Below are 17,871 nucleotides of genomic sequence, written 5' to 3' on the forward strand. Positions count from 1 at the left end.
GTAGGCAGTGCCACAGACAAAGCTGGCTCTCATCTCCTGCTTCTGCCCTGCTGCTGTGGTCCCCAGTGCCTCACCCAGCCACCAGGATTCGGGGAATGTCTGCGGCAAAGGCCTCGCCCATCTCCCGGCTGCCCACGTTGGCGATGCAGTGCAGGGCCAGGCACATGAAGGTGGGGTTGCGGCTGGCCAGGTCGTTCTTGATGGCGTTGTTGATGAGCCGGATCAGCTCCGAGTTCGAGTTCACCAGGACTGAGATGAACAGGTACCCCTAGGGGCACACGGGGCGGGGGGGGGGGGGGGGCTGGCTGAGACAGAGCCTGTGGCTAAGAGGCGTTGGACTAACATGCAGCAGTGTAGGCCCTAGCCCTCTCTCCCCGAAACCCAGGGGCCCAGACCGCAGCCTCCCCGCTCTGCCCCAGCACCACCCAGGCCTCCACCTCAACTCACTATCTGCTTCTCTGTGTACTTGTTGGAGCTTAGCAGGTTCACAGCCTCCATGTGTCCGAAGTCAATGTCATGGCCCAGCAGGAAGATGAAGAGCAGCTTACACACATACTTCTTTTTACTGTAGCCATCCAAGGCCTTGTCCCCTGAGGCAGGGAAGGGAAAGGGAGCCGCATGAGGCAGATGCTCACTCGCTCGGAAGCCCCTGCGCCCTGGCTCCCCCAGGCCCCGGGCAGCAGCCTGCCTTTGAACTTGGAGCGGATGTTGGCCAGTTCCTTGTTGACTCTCTTGATCTCAGCCTCCTTGCTCTTGCCTGTGGAAGAAAGGCAAGGCAGCTGAAACGCCCACCCCACACGGTCCCTCCAGAGGGGCTTGCAGCTCTCTGGCCTCCTCCTGGGGTGATGAACTGCAGGATGCTGGGGTCATATCCTGCCACGGGAGCGCAAAGGCCCAGCTCTCATGTGCTGTCCCTAAGCACATGTCCCATGGTAGAGTTGTGACCAATGAACTGAAAGGCTACTGGTTCTTGTCCCCTCCCTCAGTCGCAGCCCCTGACAGCAATCTCCCAGCACCGCTCTCTGACCTCATGTGCCAGCCCTCTTAACCCTTCGCCTATGCTTTCCCTAGCCCTCTGCTATGACAGATAGATTCCCTTTGTGATAGCAGGTGAGGGCTGCCTGGCGCCCCAGAGACCCTATTCTGCATGCTGCCTGTCGTTTGGCCATTCTCACTGACCACTGGAGCCCCCAGGGCCACACGTCTGGACCACACTGCTCACTGCCCCACCCACACAGGGAGACCTTCAGAGCATGTCCTGCACTGCAACACGCCATCACCACCTCACCGAACAGTCTGCACTTGCTCAGGTCCCTCCGGCAGCCCTCCTGGCTTCCCTGCCTCCTTCCTAGACCCATACTGTGGGCTGTGGGATACTCCCCCACCTCCAGTGTCCTATCCCTTTGTATTCCTCAGAGCACTGCTTGCCACTCACTTTTTTTTTTTTTTGGGAGGGTACGAGGTTTAAGACAGGGTTTCTCTGTGTAGCCCTGGCTGTCCTTGACTCACTTTGTAGACCAGGCTGGTCTACAGTGATCTTCCTGCCTCTGCCTCCCAAGTGCTGGGATTACAGACATGTGTCACCACGCCCAGCCTGCCACTCACTTTTGTGCAGGATATTAATTATTGTTAGTTATTATACTCTGCATGTGCATGGATATGAGCACTTCAGGGGCTGCGGCCAGTGCCTGGCACACAGCACACGCTCTATGAACAGCCGGTCAGTTACAGGGTGCATTAAGAGAATGAATGAGGGTCTGAGAAGATACGAACTCATACCATCCTCCTCCACAACCCCCCTCTCCTCTGCCCTGAATTCCCAAGCAGTTCCAACAACCCCCACTTCAGGCAGCCCTTGGGATCAACACCCTGACCCCAGAGCTGCAGTCTGTGTGGCCATGGCAGACAAGTGGCTCCTGAGCAAACTGAAACAGATAGCGTGGGACACGGACACACAGGGCTAGAATGATGTGGTGTGTCTGTCATGGTGGCATGTCTGTGATCCCAGCATTGGGGAGACGGAGGCAGATGTATCTTGAATATGAGGCTATCCTGGGCTACATAGCCAGTGAGACCCTATCTCAAAACAAACAAAACCGAATGCCAAGGAATCCCCAGAGGGCTGGGACAGGCGCAGTGTGGGCGAGCTTGTCTAGCTGGGATACTCAGCCACTAAGCTCCATCACCAGCACTGGAAAAACAGGAGGAATGTTAAGACACTGACTCCAATGGCAGCATTTTGAATATCCTGGGTTATATAAACATACGGCTAAAAGTAATTTTGGGGGTGGAGAGGTGGCTCTGTGGGTAACGTGCTCACTGTGTAAACAAGAGAACGTGAGTTTGAGTGTCTAGCACTGCACTGTTGGGCATGGAAGCTCACATCTACCCCCACAGTGCTGGGGCCGCGCTGGCCAGACGGGTTGGCTCAACTGGCCAGCTCCAGGGTCACTGAGACCATTTCCACCAGTGAGGTGAAGAGCGACCGAGGAAACACCTCTAGCCTTGCTATGTGCACCATGTGTGCACGGACACATGAGCACAGGTGCACACACTGCATAAGATTTGACTGCTTCTTTCTATTTCCAAAACCTGTAGCTAGCCAGTCACAGCAGGAACAGCTGGCAGGCCTGTCTGTGTGCTACCCTGGGAGGGAGTCCTTCAAGGTAAGGTCAGCCTCCCCTGCCTCCCCCCCTGGGACAGAGCCTCCTCCCCTAAGGGTCAGTAAGACATTGGGATGGCACTGACCGTCCGACTGCTGCAGGCCTGTCATCCCAGGCTTCCCTTAGTCTGTTTGTTAGGTTTGGCTTTTCGAGACAGGGTTTCTCTGTGTAGCCCTGGCTGTCCTGGAACTCTCTTTGTAGACCAGGTTGGCCTCAAACTCACAGCGATCCACCTGCCTCTGCCTCTGGTTTTTGGTGGCATTTGTCTTTGATCCCAGAATGCTGGAGGCAGAGGCAGGCAGGTCTACACAGAGAAACCCTGTGTCTAGAACAGGCCCCTTCCAAAAAAACAAAACAAAACACAGGGTCCCCGTAACCCAAACTAGGGTGAAATGGGCTTCGTACCTGAGGACCCCTGGAGCTTCCGACCCCTCCTGCTTTCAGCCCCCAGGGCCAGATCCCAGCACGAACAGCTCACTCAGCCCCGGGGTGGAGCCTGGGCTTCATGCTCGCCCGACAAGCTCTCTACTGACTGACGCACATGTCCAGCCTCTTCCCATTTTGCAGGGAGAGCTAAGGCAGGAGGATCTAGAGTTCAAGACCAGCCTGGACAACTTAGTGAGCCTCCATCTCAAAAGAATACAATAAAATTAAGATTAAAAGCGAAAAGGTCTGGGTAGAGCCCTTGCTGCGCCTGGGTCTGACCCACCCACACGGCAGTTGACAAGGGTCCGCAACTCCAGCAACAGGGGAACAGCACACATGTGATGCACACACACAGGCAAGCAAACACCCAGACACGCTAAGTAAAAATCTCCAAAAAACTGTCTTTTAGCTAGGCGTGGTGGCACACTGGCACGCCTTTAATCCCAGCACTCAGGAGGCAGAGGCAGGTGCATTGCTGTGAGTTCGAGGCCAGCCTAGTGAGTCCAGGACAGCCAAGGCTCCAGAGGGCCAGGGACGAGTCTCAGTTGGTACAGTGCTTACAGTGAACACACAGGCCCTGGGCTTGACTCCCTAGACTGCATAAACCAGGTGATGTGGCACACACCACTGAAGAGGGGATAGAAGCAGGAGGCTCATCATGAGTTCAAGGCCACCCTCTGCTACATAACAAGTTAGAGGTTAGCATGGGATACATGAGACCATCTAAACAAGTAAATAAATAAATGGCAGGAGGGGCCCACGAAAGGCTAAGAGGGTGGACAGTGCCTCTCTCAGGGGCAAGGAATGCTGGTGACCATGGTGGTGCCCGGTGAACACCAGAGTGCAGGCGTTTCTGTCCCTAACACTGCGTGGTCATGTAGTCTGTTCTCTTAGTGTTATTTTGTAAGGGAGAAAAGAAAAAAGAAAAAAAAAAAAAAGAAAAGCCAGTGTACCAGGCACGGTGGTGCACGCCTGTAACCCCGGCACTCAGGGAGGCAGAAGCAGGCAGATCTCTGTGAGTTCAAGGCCAGTCTGGTCTATAAAGTAAGTCCAGGACAGCCAAAGCCACACAGAGAAACCCTGTCTTGAACCACCCATGCCCCAGAAGCCAGTGTTTTCTAGATGATTTGTGCCTCACTCAGGAGCTGCCTGACAGTCACTGCAGTGACACATACCTGGGGTTGAGCGCTACCAGGAAGCAGGGACATCAAACTCTGGCTGGCTTGGGTTACACAGCAAACCAAACTAACCAGTTCCAGGGAGGCAGGGGACAGAGCTCTGGGGTAGAGCCTCTGCCTGGCGGGCAGCAGGCTCTGAACACACACAGCCTTTAAACACCCCCTAAGATGCTCCTGGAGGACAGGGAGGGGCTCCCTGGATGCTGCTGCACTCGCACCCTAACCCCAACATCCTCCCCAGCCGGGAGGTAAAGACAGGATAACCACCCAAAGCCCACAAGCCAGGGAGCTTGGCCACTGCGGTGCTGAAGAAGAGACCCAGTCTCAAAAGGAGGAAGGTAAGGACTCAAACCTAAGGATGACCTCTGACCTCAACACACTCTAGCGCGCACACACCCACACACACACAGAGGCACACACTGTACTTTTAGGTATATACATAAATGCATTCCATGTATCTTTTTTTCTTTTGCAACTGTCTGTCACTCTGTAGCCCAGGCAGGCCTCAGTCACAGCACTCCCGTGCCAACCGCTGCCTCATTAGAAGGATTTGCCTGAGGCAGTAGCTAGCTTCTTCCCATATACTTTTTTGTCTTTGGTTTTGCTGTTGCTTATGGACAAGGTTTCACCACAGCCCTGGCTGACCTAGAACTGAGTAGACCAGCTTGGCCTCCAGCACAGAAACCCAGCTGCCTCTGCCTCTCAACTTCTGGGATGGAGGGTTGCAGCCCACAGCCGGCACACCTTAACTGTTTTGTGCATAGGTATGAGTAGAGGCTGGAAGTGCAGTTACAGCGTGTGGCCTGCCAGCTCAATCCCCATGCAGAAGAACACACCCTCTTGAATGTTGGCTTTCTTTCCCCTGGAGCCTACTCAGTAATCATTACATTTTTGTGTTTTTCTGTGCTTTTGTGTTCTGTAAGAAACCGAACCCAGGGCTTGCGCACAGCCCCTCAAATGGATTCTAGGCAGGGGTCTACACCCTAGACCCTTGCTGGACAGGGGCTCTACAATGGAGCCACACCCCCAGCTCCTCACTTCTGAGTTATATCCTTAGTCCCAGACACAATTTTGCAGAGGAGTTTTTTGTTTTATTTTGTTTTTGTCTGTGGCTGGTTGAATCCACAGATCTGGACCTCGCCAATACAGAGGGCCATCTCTGTGTGCGTGTGCATTTCTTTAGTCTTTAAACCATCCACCTCTATCAGTGGCTTTGGCATAACTGATACACTCTGCTATGAAAAAGAACTCAGAAAGGCTGGGGAGATGACTCGGGAGATGACTCGCTGTTCTTCCTGAGGATTCGGGTGTGGGTGCAGAACCCACATGGCGGTCACTACCACCTCTAACTCCAGTTCTAGGGAATCCAATACCCTCTTCTGTCCTTTGCAGACATCAGACATGCACACTACACACACACACACACACACACACACACACACACACACACACACACACACACAGGAAAGCCTTTCATACACACAAAGGCAAACGCCTCCTGCTGGGAGTGCTGGGCATGCCTTCAAGCTCAGCGCTTCAGGGGCAGGCGGGTCTCTGTGAGTTTGAAACCAGCCTGCTCTACATAGTGAGCTCCAGGACAGCCTGCCTCAAACAAAACAAAGCAAACAAAGATAAATACATCTTTAATTCAAAATAATAGAAAGAAAAGAGGGGCTAGGGAGGGTCAGCAGTTACAAGCACTGGCAGCTCTTCCAGAAGACTTGGGTTTAATTCCCAGCGCCTACATGAACGCTCACAACAGCTGTACCTTTGGTCCCAATGCGCTCTCTGAAGTCCTAAGGTAGTAGGCAGGAAAGTACTGCGGATGCACACACATGCATTTTTAATATACATATTTATCTGTCTATGCATGGATGCTCTGCCTGCACATGTGTGTGAGTGCCAGGTCCTCTACAATTGGAATTACGCAGAGTCGTGAGCTGCCAGGTGGGTGCTGAGAAGTGAACTCAGAATGTCTGAAGAGCAGCCAGTGCTCTTAAACAGTGAGCCATCTCTCCAGCCCCATAAATTGTTTTTAATTACTTTTCTTTTTGTTCTTTGTTTTGTTTTGTTTTTTTGAGACAGGGTTTGAGACAGCCTTGGCTGTCCTGGACTAACTTTGTAGACCAGACTGGCCTTGAACTCACAGCGACCGCCTACCTCTGCTTCCGAGTACTGAGATTAAAGGTGTGCACCACCATGCCTGGCTTTAATTACTTTTTTTTTATAATTTATTTTTATATTATGTACATGTGTGTTTTGCCTGCATGTCTGTGTGACGGTGTCAGATCCCCTGGAACTGGAGCTGCAGACAGTTGTGAGCTGTCATGTGGGTGCTAGGAATTGAACCCAGATCCTCTGGAAGAGCAGCCAGTGCTCCCAACCATCAAGCCATCTCTCCAGGTGCACCACCACCCCCCCACACTGCCTTTTTTTTTTTTTTTCCCAATTTAAAAACTGAAGTATGGAGTCTCCAAAAGAGCCATGCTTAGTAGTCGAGACATGTCATCCTTGCTCAGGAGACTGAACAAGGACAATTACAAGTTCAAGTCCAGCCGAGCAGTGGTGGTACATACTGTTTATCCCAGCACTCAGGAGGCAAAGGAAGGCAGCCTCTGAGTTCAAGGCCAGCCTGGTCTACAGAGTAAGTTCTAGGACAACCAAGGCGAAACAGAGAAACCTTTTCTTGAAAAACAAAACAAATTCAAGGCCAACCTGGGCCAGAATGAGTTCAAGGCTAGCCTGGGCTAGTTAGGGATTTACTATGTCAAAATGAAAAGTAAAAGAGCTGGCACTAGGTGTAATGGCTCCAACCTATACTCCTAGCACTGTGGAGGCTGAGCAGGAGAGATAGAAGTTATAGGCTAACTTGGACTACAGAGCAAGACTCTATCTCAAAAACTTAAAAACAAGAGGCTGGGAGTGGAGCTCAGCTGGCAGAATGCTTGCCTACACACACAAGCTCCAAGTGTACACCCAGCACTGCGTAAGCCAAGCACAGCACACACTGTAGGCCCTGCACACACGAAGTGCAGATGACTGGGGAGTTTAAGGTCTTCATGGTCTAGGCTACATGAGACGCTGGGAGAGGGGGAGAGGAGGGTAAAGAGGGCGAGCGGGCGAGCGCTTGAGTGCGCTTGGAGCAGGGCGTACTGGAGGCCCTGGAAAGAGGAAAACGCAAACATAGAGAGAGAGTTCAGCAGCCGGGGCTGGGGACAGTATACTGGGGCTGCTGAAGGGATGCACACAAGGCCCAAGGCCACCACACAGAGAGAGTGTAAACTCCACTCTGCAGCACTCAAGACAGACAGGCAGGTGATAAGCTCAACATTACAAGCGCCATGCAAATGTATCAAGGGGGTCTTTTTTTAGACAGGGTTTCTCTGTGTAACAGCCCTGGTTGCCCTGGACTCACTTTGTAAACCAGGGTGGTCTTGAATTCTTTTTTTTTTTTTCCCTAAGACAGAGTTTCTCTGTGTAGTCTTGGCTGTCCTGGACTCCCTTTGTAGACCAGGCTGGCCTCGAACTCACAGTGATCCGCCTGCCTTTGCTCCCAAGTGCTAAATTACAGGTGTGGACCACCACGCCCAGCTGTGGCAAGGGGTCTTAAAGCAACTCACTCATAGCTATGTAGTCTTGGGTGTCCTGGAACAACTCACTGTGTGAAGGTGGCCAGCCTCGAACTCATAAAACATCTGCCTGCCTCACCCTCCCAAGTGCCACCACATCTGGCACGAAGAGATTTCTTGAGTGGGCTTGGAAACCAGCCACTCCTGTCCTGGTCCTGCAGACTTTGGTTTGGTGGAGAGGTGGGCAGGAACAAGGCTGAGTGTTCTGACAGATGCCAGCCTTGGAAAGCGGGAACTGCAGCAGGGAGGAAGGCTTCCTGCTTAGGATCAGCGATAAGGCTGTGGGAGCAGCAGACAAAAATGCTTGGAGAGGCCCAGGCAGCTGGGAGGATGGGGAACAGCAGGCCGGGACCCAAGCTCAAGCCACAGGGCTGGAGCATGCAGACAGGGTCAGGAGTGGGGGGCAGGGAGGCATCTCCCCGGGAGGGGCTGCTGGGGCTTATTTTCCTTCATGAAGGAGCCCTACTGCAGTGTAGTTTCCAGCTTGCAGCTACATGGGGTGATGACTCCTGTAAGTGGTCAAACAGAGGGAGGCACCAGCATCAGTGTGCGTCTGCAATTACCCTCAAAGGAATCTGGGCCAGCCTGGCCCTGCCCTCGAGGACCCTATGTGCCGTCATTGACAAAGTGCTTGCAGCCAGTGCTCTCTCTTGACTTGTCCATGGCCAAAATATGGCAATGTGCCATGTGTGAAACAGTACAGTTGTGACTCTGTGTGTGTGTGTGTGTGTGTGTGTGTGTGTGTGTGTGTGTGTGTGTGTGTGTGTGTGTGCTGCTCTGTGGAAGCAGTTCTCTCATCTCTCCTTCCACTTTATGTGGAATCTAGGACTGAACTCTGGTCTCCAGGCTTGCACAGCAAGGGCCTTCACTGCTGTGCCATCTCACAGCCCTGTTTTATTTTGTTTTGTTGGAAACAGGGGATCCAATGAAGCCCAGGCTTGTACTGAACCTGCTTTTAGCCAAGGGTGACCTTACACTTCTGCTCCCCTACCTCTACTTCTCAAGAGCCAGGATTACAGACGTGAACCGTGACACCTGGTTTCCAATATTCCTTCTTGATCCCCAGTAAGGGAGGAGGGGGAAGACTGGCTTATTTGTCCATCCACTCACTTCCACCTTCATCAAACACCTGCAGAGGGCAGAGCTGAGGATGGGCAGGACGAGGCTCAGGCCTTGATCCTAGGACTGAGGCAAAGGTCACTATCACAGTGAGTCTAATTTGGGACCGAGTAGCTTTGGACAGAGGAGTGAGTACTGCAACTCCAAGGCCTTCTTCCTGGATCTGCTCTGAAAGGACAGGGACTTACACGGGAGCCAGCCCCAGACCTCTGATAAGGCTGCCCTGCTCTGGGGCCGCGGGACCACACTTTCACTCAGTGTGACCGCACGCATCATCTATGATGCCCAGAATCTGCGCTTCCTGTTCACAGCCTGCTTGCTGAGGCCTCTGGCACCCCCAGACAGAAGGCTTCTTCCTTCCAAACTGGACCCAATCCTTTCCTTGCCTATAGTTCTACCTACACCTCTGCCATGCTCTCAGGACAAATACCAGCCTGGCCTCTACACACAACTCCCTGAGCTCAGGACCTCTGCACCACCCACGGCTCAACTCAAACATCTACCATCCCACTGTACACCTCCCAGTGTCCCGTGAAGCAGAGCCCAGACAGAGGCCCACAGACCTCTTCCCCACTGGAATCACAACAGCTAGATAGGAATCTTACTTTAAAAAAATAAAGGCCAGGCATGGTGGCACAGGCCTTTAATCTCAGCACTCAGGAGGCAAAGGTAGGTGGATCTCTGTGAGTTCGAGGCCAGACAAAGTGAGTCCAGGACAGAGAAACCCTGTCTGGAAAAAGCAAAAAAATACAAAACAAAACAAAAAACAAACAAACAAAAAAACCTCAGTACTCAGGAGGTGGAAGCAGGCAGGTCAGAGGTTAAAGGTCATCTTTACCTACATAATGAGTTCAAGGCAGTCTTGGCTAGTAAATGAATCCCTGTCTCAGAAATCCAAAAGCTAAGAAAAATCTCAGGTGAAGAGCAAGAGGAGAGCAGAGGGGCTGGAGAGACGGCTCAGAGGTTTGGAGCACTGACTGCTCTTCCAGAGGTCCTGAGTTCAATACCCAGCAACCACATGGTGGCTCACAACCATCTATAATGTAATCTGGTGCCCTCTTCTGGCCTGCTGGCTCACATACAGGTAGAATACTGTAGAATAAATAAATAAATCTTTTGAGAAAGAGAGAGAGAGAGAGAGAGAGAGAGAGAGAGAGAGAGAGAGAGAGAGAGAGAGAGAGCGAGCGGCGGGCATGGCAGTGGCGCACGCCTTTAGTCCCAGCACTTGGGAGGCAGAGGCAGGTAGATCACAGTAAATTCAAGGCCAGCCTGGTCTATCAAGGAGTCCAAGAGATAAAATTCACAGGAAGCAATGTCTACAGCAGGTGAGTCTCTCCTCACAATGACAACTGCAGGCGCGGGATAAGGGAAGGATATCTGGGATTATACACTCGGTCTTTAGTATATGATAATCTGATTTAGGATCAACACTGAATGAAAGAATAAGGTAAATTGAAATAGTATCAGTTTATTTCAAGTAGAATTTTGAAGTTAGTAATAAAAGGAATATTATAGGCGTGGTAGCGCACACCTTCAATCCCAGCACTCAGGAGGCAGAAGCAGGCGGATATATATGAGTTCGAGGCCAGCCTCGTCTACAAAGTGGGTCTATCTAGGTCAGCCAAGGCTACAGAGAGAAACCCTGTCGGGGAGTGGGGGGGGGGGGCATTTAGCTGGGTATGGTGGCACATGCCTTTAGTCCCAACACTCAGGAGGCAGAGGCAGGCGGGTTGCTGTGAGTTCGAGGCCAGCCTGGTCTACAAAGCGAGTTCAGGACAGTCAAGGCTACACAGAGAAACCTTGTCTGGGGAAAAAAAAGATGCATGCTGTAGCTGGGTGGTGGTAGTGCACCTTGTGATCCAAGCACATGAGAGTAAGAAACAGATGGATCTCTGAGCTCAAGGCCAGCCTAGTCTATAGAGCAAATTCCAGGACAGACAGGGCTGCACAGAGATACCCTGTCTGAAAAAGACAAACAAAAGCTACATGCTATGAAACTTACTCTCTGACATTCTCTGTTCACAGAGCTGTGAAATCAGCATCTAATGCCGAATACTCTTTCACAAAAAGAAGGCCTTGTACTTTTTTGGGTTTTTGTTTATTTGTTTGTTTTGGTTTTGAAGACAGGGTTTCTCTGTGTAGCCTTGGAGTCCTGGACTCAATTTGTAGACCAGGCTGGCCTCAAACTCACAACGATCCACCTGCCTCTGCCTCCCGAGTGCTGGGATTAAAGGTGTGTGCCACCACACCCAGCAGGCCTTGCACTCTTGAGCAATGAGCAAGGGCTCCCCAGTGCACCCCAGCCCTGACCCCAGGGTCCACCCCTTTGGCTCCCCCTGTGTCCAGCCTCTTTTTACATTCCATCCACATGGAATCCTAGATCTGGCTGCTCTCGCTGGATAAAGTAGCCATTTGCACCCTTATGGATGTATTGTGTATATTATGTATGCGCAGGCACCAGTGCAGAGGTCAGAGGACAACTTGTGGCAGTCGGTTCTCTCCTTCTCCCATGAGTCCCCAGGATCCAGTTCAGGCCCTCAGGCTTGCCAACAAGCATCTTTACCCACTGAGCCCACTGAGCCCACCTGCCAGCCCTGTTATGCTTTTGTTTGTTTGTTTTGAGACAAGTTCTCACTATGTACCTTAGGCTGGCTTCACACTAAAGTTGTCCTGCCTGGGCAGATCCGTGAGTTTGAGGCCAGCCTGTCTACAAAGTGAGTTCCAGAACAGCCAGGGCTACACAAGCAAACAAATCTTGAGACCCCACTCCCACAAAAAACTCTCCTGTTTCAGTGATGACAAGTGTGAGCCATCATGCCTGGCTATTCAGAGATGGTCACTAGGGTGGCACATGCTAGGAAAGCACTCTGCCTCTGAACCAGGCACTAGCCCTTCTTTCGTTTTGTTTATTTATTTAGAGATAGGGTCTCCCAGTGTAGCCTTGACTGTCTTGGAACTCACTATGTAGAGCAAGCCCGTCTCAAACTCAGAGATCTGCTTGCCTCTGCCTCCCAAGTGCTGGGACTAAAGGCGTGCGCCACCACACCTGGTTTATGCATATGGGTGTTCTGTTGGCATGCATCTCTGTGTACGACATATGAGCAGGGTGTACAGAGAACAGAAGGAAGTGTCAGATCCCCTGGAAATGGAGTTACAGATGGCTGTGAGCTACGGTTTGGTCTTGGGAACCAAACCCAAGTTCTCTGGAAGAGCAGTCAGTGTTCTACCTGCTAAGCTTGCTCTCCAGACACTCCTACTTTGTTTTTCTATTCTTTTCCTTCTTTCTTTTTTCTTTTTGTTTTTGTTTGTTTTTCATGATAGGATTTCTCAGCCTGGAGTGGTGGTGCACATCTGTAATCGCAGCACTTGGGAGGCAGAGGCAGGTGGATCACTCTGAGTTCGAGGCCAGCCTGGTCTACAAAGCGAGTCCAGGACAGGCAAGATAACACAAAGACACCTTGTCTCAGAAAACAAAACAAAACAAAACAAAGAAGATAGGATTTCTCTGTGTATGCCTGGCTGTCCTGGAACTGGTTCTGTAGACCAGGATGACCTCAAACTCAGAGATCAGCCTCTCTGCCTTCAGTGCTGTGACTGAAGCCATATGCCGCCGTTGCCACCGCCTCCACCCGGCTCAATGCCTACTTTTTATTGTAAGACAGGATGTCTTTAAGTTGTCCAAGCTGGTTTTGAACTAACTCTATAACACAAGCTAGCTTTTAAAAATTGTTATTATTACATGTATTTGTGTCCGAATGTGTGTGGGTGTACACACCATGGCATGCATGTAGCAGTCAGAGGACAACTTGTAGGGGCTGTTTCTTTTCACCATGTGATTCCCGGAACTGAACCCACGTAGGCTTGGTGGGTGACAAGTGTCTCTGCCTCCTGAGACATCTGGCCAGGCGCAGGCTGACTACGAACTTGAAATGTCCCTGCCTCGGCCTCTGGAGTAACTGGCATGACCCTGGCTCTTTTTACATTTCTTGTCTGACTTGCATCAGGCCCTGAAGGTGCATGCATCTGTGAAGGCAGCTGTGAGCAGCTGCTTGAAGCACCTTCTCTCCATGGGGTCCCAGCTGCACAGGAGCATAGACTCATTTGTCTTATTTGTCACTGTGCCCCCACTGCCATCATAGGACTTGAAACACAGCAGCCACTCACCACATGGCTGCTGAGCCAAGGAGAGGGCAGCGCTAGGGGAAGCAGCAGAGGCCAGGGCAAACCAGGCACGGGTCTGAGCTGGGGTCTTGGCTGCACTCAGGGTCCAACAGTGTGACACTACCCATCCTTCCTTTCCTTCCCAAACCCCAACACAAATTCTCTGTCAGTCCTTCGGAACCAACCTAAACCCTGACCCATGCTCTTCGTTTTGTTTGGGTATTTATGTATGTCTGAACATAGGAATGCATGTGCCCTTGGAGGCCAAAAGAAGGTGTGGAATTCACCGGAGCTGGAGCTACGGGCAGCTGTTAAGACCTGAAGTGGGTACCAGGGACACACCCTGGTTCTCTATGTGTTCTTAACTGCTGAGCCATGTCTGCAGCCCCCTGGGGCTGTTTTCTCGTTTTTTGTGTGTTTTGAGCCAAGTCTTGCTGTGGCGCCCAGGCTGTCCTTGAACTCACCACCATTGTGCTGTAGCCTTCCCAACGCTACGTGGACAGGTCTAGAAGTCCAGCCCGTGGCTTCATCCCAGCAGCCCCTTCTCACTCCACTGGCCACCCCTTGAGCCGGGACGTCTGTGAAACCTTTGCTTTGGTTCCCAGCTGCTGCCCTAACTTCTCAAGTCCGTTCTCACAGTGGCCAGAGCAACCATTCAATAGTTTTGATTTTCTTCTGGAGACAGAGTCTTGCCCAAGCCGGCCTGGAACTCTTCCTCCTCCTGTCTGCGCTTTCCCAGTGCTATGGCACCACCAGGCCTGGTTCTAGAGGAATTCAGGGAGCCACTTCCTGCCTCTGCTCAAAAGCATCCTGCAGCTTTCACTTCAGCCACAGAAAGACGATAACGCCAGAGCCCCTCAGCCTCCCATCCCCTCAGTCCTCGCGCATGTCCTGTGCTTACATGGTCCTGGCCTAAGCAAGCTGCAACCGCAGGACCTTTGAACACGCTATCTCCCTGCAAGGGCCCTGTGAGTTTACTCCTTGCTTCTGGCTCTGCTGGAGTCTATTCAATGGCGGCGGCGGCAGCCCCTGGTCAGGAGCCCTGACACCTCACAGCACCAAGCACTGGCAGACCACACTGTGTGCCTCCTGTTTACTTTCTATCTTGGAGGGAATGGGTGCTCTGCAGAACGTGGATTTTTGTTTTGTTTTGTCTCGTGGTGCTACACAAGAGGATGGGATGGAGCCCAGGTCCTCCACACTAAGACGGCACTCTAACATCAAGTGATGCCCTCAACCCTTCACTGAAAGAGGCTGGGCAGGTGCCCTACTGCTGAGTGACAGCCCCAGCCCTAAGACTGTGACCCCAGTACTTCACATGGGATTGATCTATAGGAGCATTCAAACAGTATTTGTCAGATAAAGGAGCAAGCAAATCTCTGTGGAGGCATACTCTTAGGAACGGAGTTAACCGAAGGGGCTAAGTAGGGTGCAGAGAGTCACCCCACCAATAGTTATCAGAGATAAAGCATACCCTTTTTTTTTTTTTTTTTCAATACAGGGTTTCTCTGTGTAGCCCTGACTATCCTGGACTCACTTTGTAGAACAGGCTGGCCTTAAATTCACAGAGATCCTCCTGCCTCTGCCTCCCAAGTGCTGGAACTAAAGACATGCACCACCATGCCCAGTAAAGCAGGGCCCCCCCCCCTTTCTTTTGAGACAGGGTTTCTCTGTGTAGCCTTGGCTGCCCTGGACTCACTTTGTAGACCAGACTGTCCTCGAACTCACAGCAATCTGTCTGGAGTGCTGGGATTAAAGGGGCGTGCACCACTACGCCCGTTTTTAACAAGTAACCATGCCAACATCTACGACCCTTCCTAGCTCCACCTCTTGTCACTCGGTCGGAAGCATCTCCCATCTAAGGATGCGCAGTGTCCCACTGTCCACTTGCTGACACCACTGTGCCCAACATCCTCCTCTGAGAAGCTTAGAGGAGTCATTTGTCAGATCCTAGCCAACAGCAGCTACTGGGACTTAGCCTAGGGCCTCAGCCCACACCAGCCCGGCCACCCCTCATTAAGAAGCCATCATCAGCCTCTCCTGACAGATTAATAAACTGAGAGGTCAAGTCCCTCGTTCAAGGTCACACAGCGATGGAGTGCAGTCTCAAACACAAAGCAGGTCTGGCTGACCACATCCACGTGTGGAACCTTTGAAGGCTCCTGCCAGCGCCAAACATCTGCATCTGCTCCCAGGAGTTGGGAGCCGACCAGCAGCCAGGCCATCCCATCGTTATAATAACCCTTCCTAGAAGGGATCATGCCTCCCTGCACCCCACTGCTGTCATAAGGCAAGGAAGGCTTGGATCGAGGCCTGCCCTGTTCTCTGACCCCTTGTCTTCCTCAGGGCACATACCCTCAGCTTTTCCGGTCTCTCTCCAACAGAGCATTCCTATGTTTGGTCTTCTCGTAGGGGTCTGCCTCCATCATGAATACTCACTCATAATATCTTCCCAGACCCTGCTGGTATCTTGGGTTCCCCCAAGACTCTGTATCTCTCTATATATTCCCTCTTGAATGCCTACCATGTGTAGATTTGGGGGGGGGGTTGTTTTCTTCGTTTTTCCAGGCAGGGTTTCTCTGTGTAGCCCTGGATATCCTGGAACTCAATTTGTAGACAAGGCTGGCCTTGAACTCAGAGATCAGCCTGCCTCTGTCTCCTCTCCCTCTGCGTGCTGGGGATTACAGGCCTTGCCAACTATACCTGGCTGGCCTCAAACTCACAAGAGATCCTCCAGCCTCTGCCTCCCCCGAGTGCTGGGATTAAAGGCGTGTGCCACCATGCCAGGCACCTTCCCCGTGTCTTTGAAGCAATCTTCCATCTAGAGCATTTTCATACCTCACCCTCTGCTGTGCCCCATTTTCCATCTCTGGTCCTCTGTCCCCCCACTTCATCATCTCTGGTCCCTGTGCTGTCAATCCGTTTACACTTCTGGCTCCTCTACTATCTCCCGACCTTACCTACCATCTCTGGTTTCTCTGCTATGCTCTCACCTTATCATCTCTGGGACCTAAGGTGTCACCCCCCACCTTATCTCTGGGCCCCATGGTGTCGCCCCACCTTATCACCTCTGCTCATCTGCTGTCTCCCCATTTCTAATTCCCCTGGTATCTCCCCACTTTATCATCTCTGGTTTGCCATCTAGTCAATCAGCTGCGCGCGCGCGCGCGCGCACACACACACACACACACACACACACACACACACACACACACACACACTTTATTATGTCTGGTTTTTCTGCTGCCCTCCAACCTTATCATCTCTGGTCCCTGGGCTGTTCCCCAACTTCTGGCCGCTGGCCCTCGGTGGTCGCCCGCCTCCCACCTCTTCTGCGTCCCTAATTTCCTCCATCTAGGCTCGGGATGGCACTGAATGACCTAGCTAACCCGTCGCCTTATTCCCTCCACCTTCATCCGCCACGTCCGCCTGCGCCGCTCCGGTCCTTCCTGAGAGGACACCCCCGCGCTTCCCCGCTCCCTCCGCCCGGTCCCCGCGTGACCCCCGGGCCCCGGTCGTGAGCTCACAGTTCCGGATGTCGGAGATGAACACGGCGAGCCCGCGCATGCCATCACCCTTGGATACGGCCGGCATGATGGCGGAGGGCTCGGCTGCAGGCCTGGGCGAAACGGGCGCGGGGCTGGCTGGCGGCACCGGGCGGAAAGGACCCCAGGCGGCGCCGAGGAGCCGGCCGGGGGAGGGCGGGCAGGCGGCGGGCTGGCTGCAGGCCGACGCCCCGCCTCGGACCCGCCCCTACAGGCTGTCATCCGGCAACGTCCGACGCTTGATGGCTGAAAACCCCGCCGCTCACACTAGAACGCCCGCCTTCCCCTCGCTCTGATTGGTCGAAGAGTAAAGACACACGGCGATGATTGGTGCAGTACCGTGCTATTTCCGTTCCGTAGCAGGGAGGCAGGGGGCGTTGCCCTAGAGACAGGCGGATTCGATGACACACTCTGGGACCGCCTCCTGGACGGCGGAGGCCAACGCTAATTGGATGGACCGCCCGCTCCGCGACAGGGGGGCGGGACGTAAGAAGAGGCCGAAGAACGGCCCGAAGGAGGCGGGACTTTGTGAGGGAAACCAATGGGTGAGGAGTTCGCACTCCGCAAGGCTCTGCCGACTCGCCGGAACCATGATACTTCCGCCCTCGAAGGGGCGGTTTGGGGGGGGCGGGGCGGGCAAGAGGGTGACGACCCGTAGAGGAGGAAGGAGAGAGAGGGCCTGTCAGTTAGCTGAGCTGCGATAGGTGGAGCGACGCCTGCAATTCCCTGCTGCAGAGAGGGGCTGGGCAAGGCGGTGGACCGTGAAGTGTCCACTGCGCAGGCGCCTGTCTCTCCCTGGTCCGTTTCCTCTCCTGCGCCCCGCACTGCTTCCATGTGCTTCCCGGGAGCCTTCCCCTTCCTTCTTCCTTCCCCCAAAAACACCACCTGGAAATCTGGCTTGTCTCATGGGCCTATTATCCATCCATGAGAGGAAGGATTGCCACTCAGTGCTTGTCCTCTTCTTTACTAAGGTCCAGAGAGGTTGAAGGCATCCCCAGAACTACACAGCTCAGAAGTGGAAAACCGGGGGCTAGTGGCACGTGCAGGCCTTTTAATCCCAGCACTCGGGAGACAGAGGCAGGAGGATCACTGTGAGTTCCAGGCCAGCCTGGTCTACAAAGAGTCCAAGACAGCCAAGGCTACACAGAGA

General features: G+C 52.9%; 1 protein-coding gene across 1 annotated transcript in view; it reads right to left on the minus strand.

The window, feature by feature from the left end:
• Window positions 1–16,885, minus strand: part of Ap2a1 (adaptor related protein complex 2 subunit alpha 1) — a 33,716-nt gene extending 16,831 nt beyond the window's left edge. The window contains exons 1-4 of the mRNA XM_051148484.1: window positions 16,704–16,885; window positions 689–757; window positions 448–590; window positions 75–268 (exon numbers count right to left, since the gene is read on the minus strand). Coding sequence (XP_051004441.1) covers window positions 75–268; window positions 448–590; window positions 689–757; window positions 16,704–16,770 — 473 coding nt within the window. The 5' untranslated portion in view covers window positions 16,771–16,885. The remainder of the gene's footprint in view (window positions 1–74; window positions 269–447; window positions 591–688; window positions 758–16,703) is intronic.
• Window positions 16,886–17,871: the final 986 nt, after the last annotated feature.

The sequence above is a fragment of the Acomys russatus genome, chromosome 7, assembly GCF_903995435.1.
Source record: "Acomys russatus chromosome 7, mAcoRus1.1, whole genome shotgun sequence".
In the NCBI taxonomy this organism is placed as follows: Eukaryota; Metazoa; Chordata; class Mammalia; order Rodentia; family Muridae; genus Acomys; species Acomys russatus.